The following is a 12,353-nucleotide window of genomic DNA, read 5'->3' as shown; positions in this document are numbered from 1 at the left end:
ATAACACAGAGGAATTTACCTCTATCCCTGTGGTGACACTTATGTTACCCATAAGATTTCACCCTTTTGCTTGTCTGACTAATCTGAATTCATATCGACATTACTCCTCTTGCTGCTAAAAGTAAGCACATTATGGGAAGTATTGGAACACACCAGCAGACGGTGTAATTTCCCCTGACATAATCATTTACCAAAGGCAGTGTGCTCATTGGACCTGCTCCTTGTAGATCTGGACTTTCTGTGCATGTTTTCTCTTACAGCCATACGGCGGGGAAAATCATAAATTCACAAGTTAAAGTGACAGTGGCAGCCGACGGCAGCGATCTCTCAGTTCCTTGTCACTCTGAGCTGTGGTTTCCTCTGAGTTTCAAAGGACCTTCACGTGACTTACTTGAAATGAGCTACAGGCCCATTCCAAGAAGAAGTAGAGGCAGTCGCTCTGATAAAGGACGGGGGCTCACAAAGAGCTGCTCACTTCTCTTCACCTGCTTGTCAGGCCCACCGACAGACATGTAAGATTGACCACCTTGTGTTTGGCTCTGGTGCTTCCGGCTACCAAAGCTTCATTCGTCTCAAACCTTCTTTGGCAGCACCAACATCCTGTTGAACGGACTTAACCTTGGGTCTTGTGGTGTTGGTGGGCTTCCTGGACTGCAAGCGATGTTCTGCCATTGTGCTCTAGCTGGATAAAGACTTTGTTTTTTAAACTTTTCCTTAATCTCAGCAACCTCGGAGTCTGCGTCCCATCGACTGACTGCAGGTACCACCTCTGTCTCCTCCCACCCCCTGACTGGTCCCTGCAGTCATCTAATGTATGCACTATCAACTCTCAGCTGCTTAATCTAGACAGAATGTCACAGAGATCACCACCGTCCATCAGCTCCCTCTCCAGGAGTGCACCCGACACATCCGGGTCAGAGGCTGACACTCTATCACAGGTATGACGTTTACTTATACTTCCAGTGGCCTTTTGTAGTGCTCTTGTTGGTGCTGATTATATTCATTCTGGTACAGAACCCTGTCACTTATTTATTATATTGTTTTCCGTTAGTTGTTATCGATGGTTATTATTATTAATATGTTATTTGTTTATCATATTTTATTTTTGCAAGCACTTTTATTATTGGGTTATCGTCTGATAATTCCAAGTTTCCGAAATAAATACGGAGCAAGTTCTATTAGCTCATGTTTTAAAGTCGCAGCATCATATTTTGGTTACCAACATTGTAAAATTACTGGAGAGTGCAAATTTTGGTGCATAGAAACCAATCAGCTTCCAGGTTTTATTGTCAAAGCTTAATTGAAGGAGCTGAAGTTAGAAGCTGCCTGGAGTAGAGCTGTAGATTTGATAGAAGAAACTAAGCAGATACTACAGATAGAACTAATGATATAATTATCTGAGCTGAGCTGTAGAACTGCTGAAAGATATCTATTTTATCAGACTATAAACAGTTTATAGGCATCTGTCGGGTTATCTATCGTATTGACAGGTAGGGTATTAAAGTAGCCTCCCGCAGATAGACAGTTTGCCACAAAGCCAGCAGATCAGATAGATCTACTATACTGCCAGAGAGAGCCTTTTCAGACTAGGAGCAGGGAAGCTATTTGCAGTATTAAAGACCTCAGGCCAGATTGGGACCACGACGGTAATCGCTCATCTTTAATTTTTTTCGAGGAGACCCCTTCAAGTAAAAACTTGATACATTTTTTCGCACACTTTTGCAATATTTTATTTGTGAGCTAATAAAAGTTAGGTTTTAAGACCAGTTGGCTTCTGTGCAGTGGGATACGCACCCTCGTCTTGTAGCTAAAATATGATTGGCTGCCATGCAGAGTTGCACCAAGTTCCGAGTGCACCAGTTTTAGTAAATCAAGTGTGATTATGGACACCAGCAGATATCCAATCGTGGACTTTTTTTTTTTACGTAAGCCAAGGTTGCTTATCTTTGGCTAGTCACTATTGTTTCAATGACAAAGCCAGCTGATTATTCTTCCTTCTCCCATCTTAACAGCTGTAAACATGGAAAATGCTTCTGTCTATGGCCAGCTTGTGCCCTGCCCTGTTCCCGCTGCCTCTGATTTTGTAGAATTTTTGAAAAACCTTCTAATGACACATTTTTGAACTGTCTGTTTGCTTGATTGACTTTGAATAGAAATATAATATTCAAAATATGTGACTTATATGTAAACACAAACTTTAAGTGCTCATTCACACCACAAGGTGCATACGTGTTTTTTTGTGCATATCCGCACATTCCCAAATGGCATTTTAGGGCAACCAAATAAATATTTCACAATTTAATACGCCCTCTGCACGTTAAATTAGCAGAATAGGTACAACTGCGATTTTTCAAACCCAAAATGCACAGTGCTGCGGGACCATGTGTTTTGGCAGGTACAAACATGTGCGTTTCGCCAGCGGACTGTCCTACGGCGTCCTCACATCCAGTACAGCTACAGGCTTGATGATATCAAAGGACCTTAGACCACTGGAGCATCCCCCATACTCCACAAGGAGTTTACATCCTCCACTCCCACTGGTTCCTCCGTGCTGCTAGAGCAGCCCCTGCAGCTTCTTCTCCCCCAGAAGTAACACACCTCCTGTATTAGAGAACCCCCACTCTGGATGAAGGACCACAAGAGCAGATTTAGATACACTAAAGAAACTCCAGATAATATTTTATTATCACATTTTATTATCACTAATGCCGCGTACACACAACTGGACTTTTTGACGGACTAGGTCCAACGGTCTTCCCAACGGACTTTCGGGGGAGTTCCGACTGACTTTAGGAACAAACGGACTTGGCCCCACGCAAGCACACCAAAGTCTGACAGATGTGAACGTGATGAGGTACGACCGGACTAGAGTAAGAAAGTTCATAGCCAGTAGCCAATAGCTGCCCTAGCGTCGGTTTTTGTCCGTCCGACCAGCATACAGACGAACAGATTTTTTGACCGGACTTGAGTCCATTGGAAAGATTTGAAACATGTTTTATTTCTAGGTCCATAAGACTTTTGGGGAAAAAAAGTCCGCTGGAGCCCATACACGATCGTAATTTCTGGGGGATTCCTTCCGTCGGACCTAGTCCATCGAAAAGTCCGGTCATGTGTACATGGCATTAGAACAAACTGTTTTTTTCCTTTTGGGATACAAAAAAAATACATAAATTTAAAAAAAAACCTGATAATTGTGAGCACCCCTGTCAGTGGTAAATAGTTTGTCTCATCCCTCTAACTGCTATCTCTGCAAGATAGCTTGTTGTGTTGAAACACAACAGACTTACTGGCCAGATCACCAGGTGAAAATAGTAGAAAGAGACTGATGCAGCCATCACATCTAAGAATTGGTAAGCTGCAAAATAATAAATGTTTGCTTTTGGGTTTAATACTGCTTTAAATCGAACATACACTGAAATGACAATGAATCGAATGCCATTCTGTATCCAAAACAGTAGAGCTGACTAACTAGAGGGGTAACTGTTCACTTTGAAAAGGAGATACTAACTTTGAAAATGTTTTTTTTTTGTAAATAATGTGAAGTTGTCTTAAATTCAATTACCCAATCCTGCGCTAGGAAAAATTGTGTCTGTATCATTTTACTTGCACATGAATGGGTATTCTAAGTGAATGTAGTTTCACCCTATTTACTAAAATTTTCTTTGAAAAGTGAACATACACTTAGCTAAGTGGACAGCCTCTACTCCCCAACTAAACCATCCAGTATGAGAAAACTGTACACTGTACAAGGCTCACAGGAAAATCTCCCAATATCTAAGTATAAAATAAATAAAATATAAACATTAAACAAATTATCTAAACAAGTTACAACCAATTACAAATGAATGAAAATCAAATGACAAATTGAGAATGAGTACTTCAATGAATTACTGACTTTAGCCACTAGGTGCCACAGCATATATACATATATACATACATATATATATATTTCTTGTCCAATGTAATTTTGTAGTTTTTAAGTGCAAGTGTATTGGCATGCATTTGATGTATAAAACATATTGTGTGCACATGTTTGTGTCTGTGTCAGGATGCTTCTGTGAAATAAAAATATAAAAATAGCTTATATTGACACCTCACAGAAATGTGCACATATAAAAACGGAACTAAACTCTCACAATCAACATTACCAAATTTTATTGCTTTTCCTGCTAGCACTAGTAAATATATAGGAAAATATATTATATTTGCTTGCTCTAATTTATTTATTTTTTTTACATTTCTTCAGTTGCTTCCTGGTTTTTGGCCTAGGCCAAAATTATGTCTTATTGGGCATTTATTTTCCTTTCATCTATTATAAGGAAGTGAGGAGGGGCTTTTTTTAAGCTAAACACATCCTCCTGCCTGCATGCCTGAGCTAAGGGCAAATTGATATTAGGAAGTAAATGCTACATGTATCAACTGCCCTTACTCAACATGGCCACAGCTAGAAATGTTAGGGGAGTGTTTTTCAGGCTCCATGCACACTAGCTTAAAAAAAATCCTAGCAGCAACGTTTAGCTTTTTTTTCTGCTTCTAGAAGCAAATAATGTTAAATAATGGCAGAAAAACACTGAAAGCTTCTACAGGCTCCTAAGCACTACTAAGTAGCGTGACCTTAAAGAGGGATTCCGCCAAAAAAAAAAATATTAAAAGCCAGCAGCTATAAATACTACAGCTGCTGACTTTTAATAAATGGACAATCACCTGTCCCGGGTTCCAGTGATGCCGGCAGCCGAGGCCGATCGACCGCTCGGGCCTCGGCTGCTGCCGCCGCCATTCTAGGTGAGGGAATCAGGAAGTGAAGCGAATCGGCTTCACTTCCCGCTTCGCTACTGCGCATGCGCGAGTTGCGCCGCGCAATAGGAAATCTCCGCGCTGTCACTGGGACCCGTGTGTGTCCCAGCAGACAGCACGGCAGGGCAGGAAATGGCGTAGACTCCCGTGGGAGTCTATGCCCGGAAGTGGGTGAAAATACCTGTCTTTGACAGGTATCTCCACCCCCCTCCCCCCTGAAAGGTGTCAATTGTGACACCGGAGGGGGGGGGGGGGTTCCGATCAGCGGAGGTTCCACTTTAGGGTGGAATCCCGCTTTAACAACCAATGAGTTATCAGCTGCCAGAGGAATTCCCGGCTGACAGCTGAATGTAAACAATGGAATGTTTCAAAAGCAAAATCTGTGTGGGGGTCCCAACCTAATCCACACTAGGCCTTTTTGGTCTGGTAGAGGTTTTATAGGATATCCCTTGCCAATTAAAAAAAAAAACAGCATGGGGTCCCCCCAAAATTCTTTAGGTCTGGTGTGGATTTTGAGGGGAACCCGATGCCAAAATGAAAAAGAAAATAGCGTGTGGTCCCCTCCCTAGACCCTTATCTGAGCATGCAGCCTGGCAGGCCAAGAAAGAAGGGGCGACGAGCGAGCGCCCCCTCCTGAACCATACCAGGCCACATACTCTCAACATGGGGGGGTTACTTTGTGGCAGTGAGCCTCCCCCCCCAAAGCACCTTGTCCCCATGTTGATGAGGACAAGGGCCTCTTACCCACAACCCTGGGTGATTGTGGGGGTCTGCAGGCGGGAGGCTTATCAGAAACTGGAAGCCTCTTTAATAAGGGGGTCCACAGATTCCCCCCTATGTGAATGAGTAAAAGGTAACCAGGACCTCCTTCCTCTTATTGGTGATCCCTCTAGTAATACCTATTCTCCTGCTGATGATTCCTGTAGTGATAACTAAAGATCTATGTAGGACAATCAGGACCTCCTTTCTGCTGCTGGTGATTCCTCTAGTAATAACTAAAGATCTATGTAGAGGAATCAGGACCTTCTTCCTCTTTCTGGTCCCTCTGATCCCTCTTGTGATATCTTAAGATCCATATAGGGGATCCTTCTCCTCCTGCTGGGGATCCCTCTATTGTTGCCCCCCAGAACGCTATCTGCTTTCCTCACAGCCTGGTCACATGGCTTGCTCATTTTGCAGAAATGTATCTGAGCTGCATGCATCTTACTGTCAAATGAGATCCCACAACCACAAAGTAAAAAGCGTGCAGCTATTTTTAAACCAAGGAACTAAAGAAAGTGAGAGTAAATATTGAGGAACACCTTTACAGACGCAGCAAATAAAGAAGTATTTTAACATTGCATTGCTCTAGGTTGGGATGAGTTGTTGTACGATAACAGCACTACAGTATATCAAAATAATAGTACAAGACAGGGAGGAGGAAGTCCATTTATTTCAATGAGCTATTCTCAAGCGGATGTATGCCCAAAAAAAAAAAAAAAACCTGTAAGAAAAAGGCATAATGACCTAGTGTGCATTGCATACTAGCTCATTATGAAATACTTACACAGAACGAAGCCCCTGCAGCGTCGCCCGGTCACCGCTGAGGGGGCCAAAATCGTTTCCCCATCGTTACTTCTGGGTTTGTGAGATGATATCACTCCCGCACAGGAGCCTACGGTTTCCAGCAAGCAGCTCTGAAGTTCCGGAGCGATATGCCGGACCTGCCACTGACGTCAGTCTCTGCATGCAGGATGAATATCTCCTAAACGGTGTATGTTTAGGAGATATTCATTTTATCTACAGGTAAGCCTTATTATAGGCTTAATCAGTGGCGGCCCATCCATTAGGGGCACCCGGGCACCGCCCCCTCTCTCCACACCACCCCCTATATGCAATGGATAGATTTATGCATAGCATGAATCTATCCACGGCCGTTGCGGTCACCTCCCATACATGCATCCAGCCCCTTTCAGGGCACCGCGCGCATGAATTACAGTGGCCAGCATTTCTTCTGAAGTACCTGATTAGAGCCAGGGGCTCTAATAGGCTTCAAAATAGGGTGGGCTCGGGTTGCAGAGAATGCGCTCCAATCTCACCCAGGTGTGAGACCCGTTTTCTGATCAGATGAAAAGAGATGACTCCCTATTGGCTGCCGAGGAGGAGGGAGGAAATGTAAGCGGCCGCCCTGATGACCTGTGGAGAGCAGGAGAACAGGAGGCCACCGCCACAGAGCAGGGGAAGCCGTTGGTGAATGGGGTAAGTGCTACTGACCGACTGAGGGTGTGTGTGTGTGTGTGGGGGGGGGGGTGGCATACTTTTTGCCGCCCCCCTACCCCAAAAAAAAATTCCATTGGCCGCCACTGGGCTTACCTGTAGGTAGAAATCACAAAGTGGTGTATACAACCAGTTTAACACAGTGTATGCTAAAGTGATATTAAACACACACTGTTTAATGTATACCATCCTTTTTTTTTCTGTATGTGGATGATGGCACTGTAATTATTTTAATAATAAAAAAAAAATCTAAGTACTTTTTTTCCGAATCAATATACAGCCGTCACATGACCCAGCTCTTTCCCAGCCTGTCTATAGGGAAACAATAGCAGGAGGAGCTTCTAGTCCTCTGCTGCTGATCACAAGTTTTTTCAAAAAAACAGCTACTAAGTACAGTAAAAATAAATAAATAAATAATATCAATAAACTGTTTTAAATTGTCATACAAATATATATATATATATATATATATATATATATATATATATATATATATATATACAGTGGTGTGAAAAAGTGTTTCCCCCTTCCTCATTTCCTGTTCCTTTGCATGTTTGTCACACTTATGTTTCGGAACATCAAACCAATTTAAACAATAGTCAAGGACAACACAAGTAAACACAAAATGCAATTTGTAAATGAAGGTGTTTATTATTAAAGGTGAAAAAAAATCCAAACCATCATGGCCCTGTGTGAAAAAGTGATTGCCCCCTAAACCTAATAACTGGTTGGGCCACCCTTAGCAGCAACAACTGCAACCAAGCGTTTGCGATAACGTGCAATGAGGCTTTTACAGCGTCCTGGAGGAATTTTGGCCCACTCATCTTTGCAGAATTGTCCTAATTCAGTTACATTAGAGGGTTTTTGAGCATGAACGGCCTTTTTAAGGTCATACCACAACATCTCAATAGGATTCAGGTCAGGACTTTGGCTAGGCCACTCCAAAGTCTTCATTTTGTTTTTCTTCAGCCATTCGGTGGTGGACTTGCTGGTGTGTTTAGGATCATTGTCCTGCTGCAGAACCCAAGTTCGTTTCAGCTTGAGTACACGAACAGATGGTCGGACATTCTCCTTCAGGATCTCTTGGTAGACAGCAGAATTCATAGTTCCTTTTATCACGGCAAGTCTTCCAGGTCCTGAAGCAGCAAAACAGCCCCAGACCATCACACTACCACCACCATATTTTACGGTTGGTATAATGTTCTTTTTATGAAATGCAGTGTTCCTTCTACGCCAGATATACTTGGACACACACCTTCCAAAGAGTTCCACTTTTGTCTCATCGGTCCACAGAATGTTGTCCCAAAAGTCTTGGGGATCATCAAGATGTGTTGTGGAGAAATTGAGACGAGCTTTGATGTTCTTTTTGCTCAGCAGTGGTTTTCTCCTTGGAACTCTGCCATGCAGGCCATTTTTGCCCAGTCTTTTCCTGATGGTGGAGGCATGAACGCTGACCTTAACTGAGGCAAGTGAGGCCTGCAGTTCCTTGGACGTTGTTGTGGGGTCTTTTGTGACCTCTTGGATGAGTCGTCGCTGCGCTCTTGGGGTAATTTTGGGCGGCTGGCCACTCCTGGGAAGGTTCACCACTGTTCCATGTCTTCGCCATTTGTGGATAATGGCTCTCACTGTGGTTCGCTGGATTCCCAAAGCTTTGGAAATGGCTTTATAACCCTTTCCAGACTGATAGATCTCAATTACTTTCTTTCTCAATTGTTCCTGAATTTCTTTGGGTCTCGGCATGATGTGTAGCTTTTAAGGATCTTCTGGTGGACCTTACTGTGTCAAGCAGCTCCTATTTAAGTGATGCCTTGATTGTGAACAGGTGTGGCAATAATCAGGCCTGGGTGTGGCTAGAGAAATTGAACTCAGGTGTGGACAACCACAGTTATAGTATGTTTTAACAAGGGGGGCAATCACTTTTTCACACAGGGCCATGATGGTTTGGATTTTTTTTCACCTTTAATAATAAACACCTTCATTTACAAATTGCATTTTGTGTTTACTTGTGTTGTCCTTGACTATTGTTTAAATTGGTTTGATGTTCCGAAACACTTAAGTGTGACAAACATGCAAAGGAACAGGAAATGAGGAAGGGGGCAAACACTTTTTCACACCACTGTATATATATATACATATATATATATATATATTGGCAATAACATGGTGTGGGTGGATTTCTGCCCATCACAGGCTGTGTCACGTGTGTTAGAATAACGTGTGTTAGAATAAGAGGGAGGTGAAGCCTTCATCAATCTACATGTAATATTCCCTCCCCATTTTGTTTAGCTTGTTAGTGGGTGTGGAGGAAGGGGGAGGATGTGAGCTGTCATTTACCACTGTGTATACACCCACATGTGTGACTCTATAGTCACATGGGCTGCTCGGGTGTGATAGGGCATAAATGCTCAGGGTAGAAATACACTGAAAATTGAGCATGTGCAGAGCTGCCAACACTGCTCTGCAAAATCTGCAACTGCAGTGGTGACATGGACAGGAGGGGAAGATCGAGAGCAGCAGAATCGACCAGGCTTTTAGCAGAAACAGAAAACGAATCTCATAGTGACTGTGTGAAGATGAACAACATGTAATACACCATTTATCGATAGTTTTTTATGTTGTGGGTTTAACCACTTAAGGACCGCCTCCTGCACATATACGTCGGCAGAATGGCACGGCACAATCACGTACCTGTATGTGGCTCTTTAAGTGCCCAGCCGTCGATCCGTAGCTCTGTGGCCATGGGACCCGATTGCCACTGGTGTCTCTTGATCGGGTCACAGAGCTGAAGAACGAGGTGAGGTCTGTGTAAACAAACCTCTCCCCGTGCTTCCTACTGTGGCTGTCACCGATCGTCTGTTCCCTGTTATAGGGAAAGACGATCAGTGACGTCACATGCCAGGCCACGCCCCCTACAATAAAAAAAAAACACATAACGTCACACATAACCCCTCCTCGCCCCTAGTGGTTAACTCCTTCACTTCCAGTGTCATTTACACAGGAATCAGTGCATTTTAATAGCACTGATTGCTGTATAAATGACAATGGTCCCAAAAAAATGTGTAAAAAATGTCCGATGTGTCTGCCATAATGTCGCAGTCACAATAAAAATCGCTGATCGCCTGCCATTACTAGTAAAAAAAAAAAATTCATAAAAATGCTATAAAACTATCCACTATTTTGTAAACGCTATAACTTTTGCGCAAACCAATCAATAATCGCAAATTGCGATTTTTTTTTTACCAAAAATATGTAGAAGAATTTGTATCAGCCTAAACTGAGGAAAAAAATGTTTTTTTATATATTTTTTGGGGATATTTATTATAGCGAAAAGTAAAAAATATTGAATTTTTTTCAAAATTGTCGCTCTATTTTTGTTTATAGCGCAAAAAATAAAAACCACAGAGGTGATCAAATACCACCAAAAGAAATCTCTATTTGTGGGAAAAAAAATACGCCAATTTTGTTTGGGAGCCAAGTCGCACGACCGTGCAACTGACAGTTAAAGCGACGGAGTGCTGAATCGCAAAGAGGGGCTTGGTCCTTTGGCTGCAAATTGGTCCGGGGCTTAAGTGGTTAATGACACTTTACCACACAACATAACTTGCATTAATGCACCACAAAGTAGTAAAGGGGCCCTAAATGAGTGGCAGCATCTTGTTTAGTGATATAAAGCCTATGGATTGTTACAAATTTTGCTTGTAGAAAATTTTTACAGCATTTACTATCTATAGTATGGTGTTGCAGATTTTGCCATACATGAACTATAGGAATGGTTTAACAGATAGACATATATGTGACAGCAACTATACAATCCTAAGTTTGAACCTCTACTAGGGGAAATAGGGCAAGTTAACTGAGTAAAATAATGATGTTATCTTCATTTCTGAGCAGTCTGAACTGAAACACAAATTCAGTTTTCTAAGAGGATTTGCTCCCTCCCTCTCGGCCTGGTCTGGAGGACGTTTATTAACCACTTAAGCCCCGGACCATTTTGCAGCTAAAGGACCAGGCCCCGTTTTGCGATTTGGCACTGTGTCGCTTTAACTGACAATTTGCGCAGTCGTGCGACGTGGCTCCCAAACAAAATCCATGTCCTTTTTTCCTCACAAATAGAGCTTTCTTTTGGTGGTATATGATCACCTCTGCGGTTTTTATTTTTTGCGCTATAAACAAAAAATAGAGCGACAATTTTGAAAAAAAATTCAAAATTTTTTACTTTTTGCTATATAAATATGCCCCAAAAATATATAAAAAAAATTTTTTTTCCTCAGTTTAGGCCGATAAGTATTCTTCTACATATTTTTGGTAAAAAATATTGCAATAAGCGTTTTTGAATTGATTTGCACAAAAGTTATATCGTCTACAAAATAGGGGATAGTTTTATGGCATTTTTATTAATAATAATTTTTTTACTAGCAATGACGGTGATCAGCGATTTTTATTGTGACTGCGACATTATGGCGGACACGTCGGGCAATTTTGACACATTTTTGGGACCATTGGCATTAATACAGCGATCAGTGCGATTAAAAATGCATTGATTACTATAAAAATGTCACTGGCAGTGAAGGGGTTAACACTAGGGGGCAGTGTAGGGGTTAAGTGTGACCTAATGTGTGTTTTTTTAGTGTAGGGGGCGTGGCTTGGCGTGTGACATCACTGATCGTCGTTCCCTATAACAGGGAACAATGACAAGCTCACTAGGAAGCACGAGGAGAGGTTTGTTTACACTTACCTCTCCCCGTTCTTCAGCTCTGTGACCCAATTGCGGGACACCGGCACCGATCAGGTCCGCGGGTCCCATGGCTACGGTCACGGAGCTCAGGACCGGGTCGCGAGTGCGGCGGCGGCGGCGCGCGCGCATCCCACGGCTGGGCTCTTAAAGGGCAATGTACCTGTACGTGCTTGTGCCCAGCCGTGCCATTCTGCTGGCGTACATCGGCATGAGGCGGTCCTTAAGTGGTTAAAAGGGAAAAGCTAATAGACAGCCTAGTGCACACAAGGTCACAAACAATAACTGCAATAAACTGCAAAAAACAAACAAACACCTGATTGGCTCAGACTGCTGACCTTCCCAGCCTGAGCATCGCTGTACAGGTTGTAAGGTACTGGTTGGGAGAATTATGGATGATTATGTATTATCTAGGTCTTATCTTACATACTGCGAAGAGCTTTGTTATGGAGGAAATACATTTTGTGTTTTCTCAGATCATAATAAGTTCTGGACTGAAATCTGGAGCCCGGAGGTTTTGTGGAGCTTTGGGTCCATGCCCTAGGTCCATGTTTTACCTGATAGCCAGACG

General features: G+C 42.6%; 1 protein-coding gene across 1 annotated transcript in view; it reads left to right on the top strand.

The window, feature by feature from the left end:
- The first annotated feature begins 340 nt into the window (after positions 1–340).
- BATF3 (basic leucine zipper ATF-like transcription factor 3) overlaps positions 341–12,353 on the top strand; it is a 32,196-nt gene continuing 20,183 nt past the window's right edge. The window contains exon 1 of the mRNA XM_077485746.1: positions 341–938. Within this exon, the coding sequence (XP_077341872.1) occupies positions 852–938 (87 nt within the window). The 5' untranslated portion in view covers positions 341–851. The remainder of the gene's footprint in view (positions 939–12,353) is intronic.

Source organism: Lithobates pipiens, unplaced genomic scaffold, assembly GCF_037356315.1.
Source record: "Lithobates pipiens isolate NorthernLeopardFrog02 unplaced genomic scaffold, aLitPip1_a1.2 Scaffold_18, whole genome shotgun sequence".
In the NCBI taxonomy this organism is placed as follows: Eukaryota; Metazoa; Chordata; class Amphibia; order Anura; family Ranidae; genus Lithobates; species Lithobates pipiens.
The sequence above is the reverse complement of the archived record's forward strand: the minus strand, read 5'-3'. Positions and strand labels throughout refer to the sequence as shown.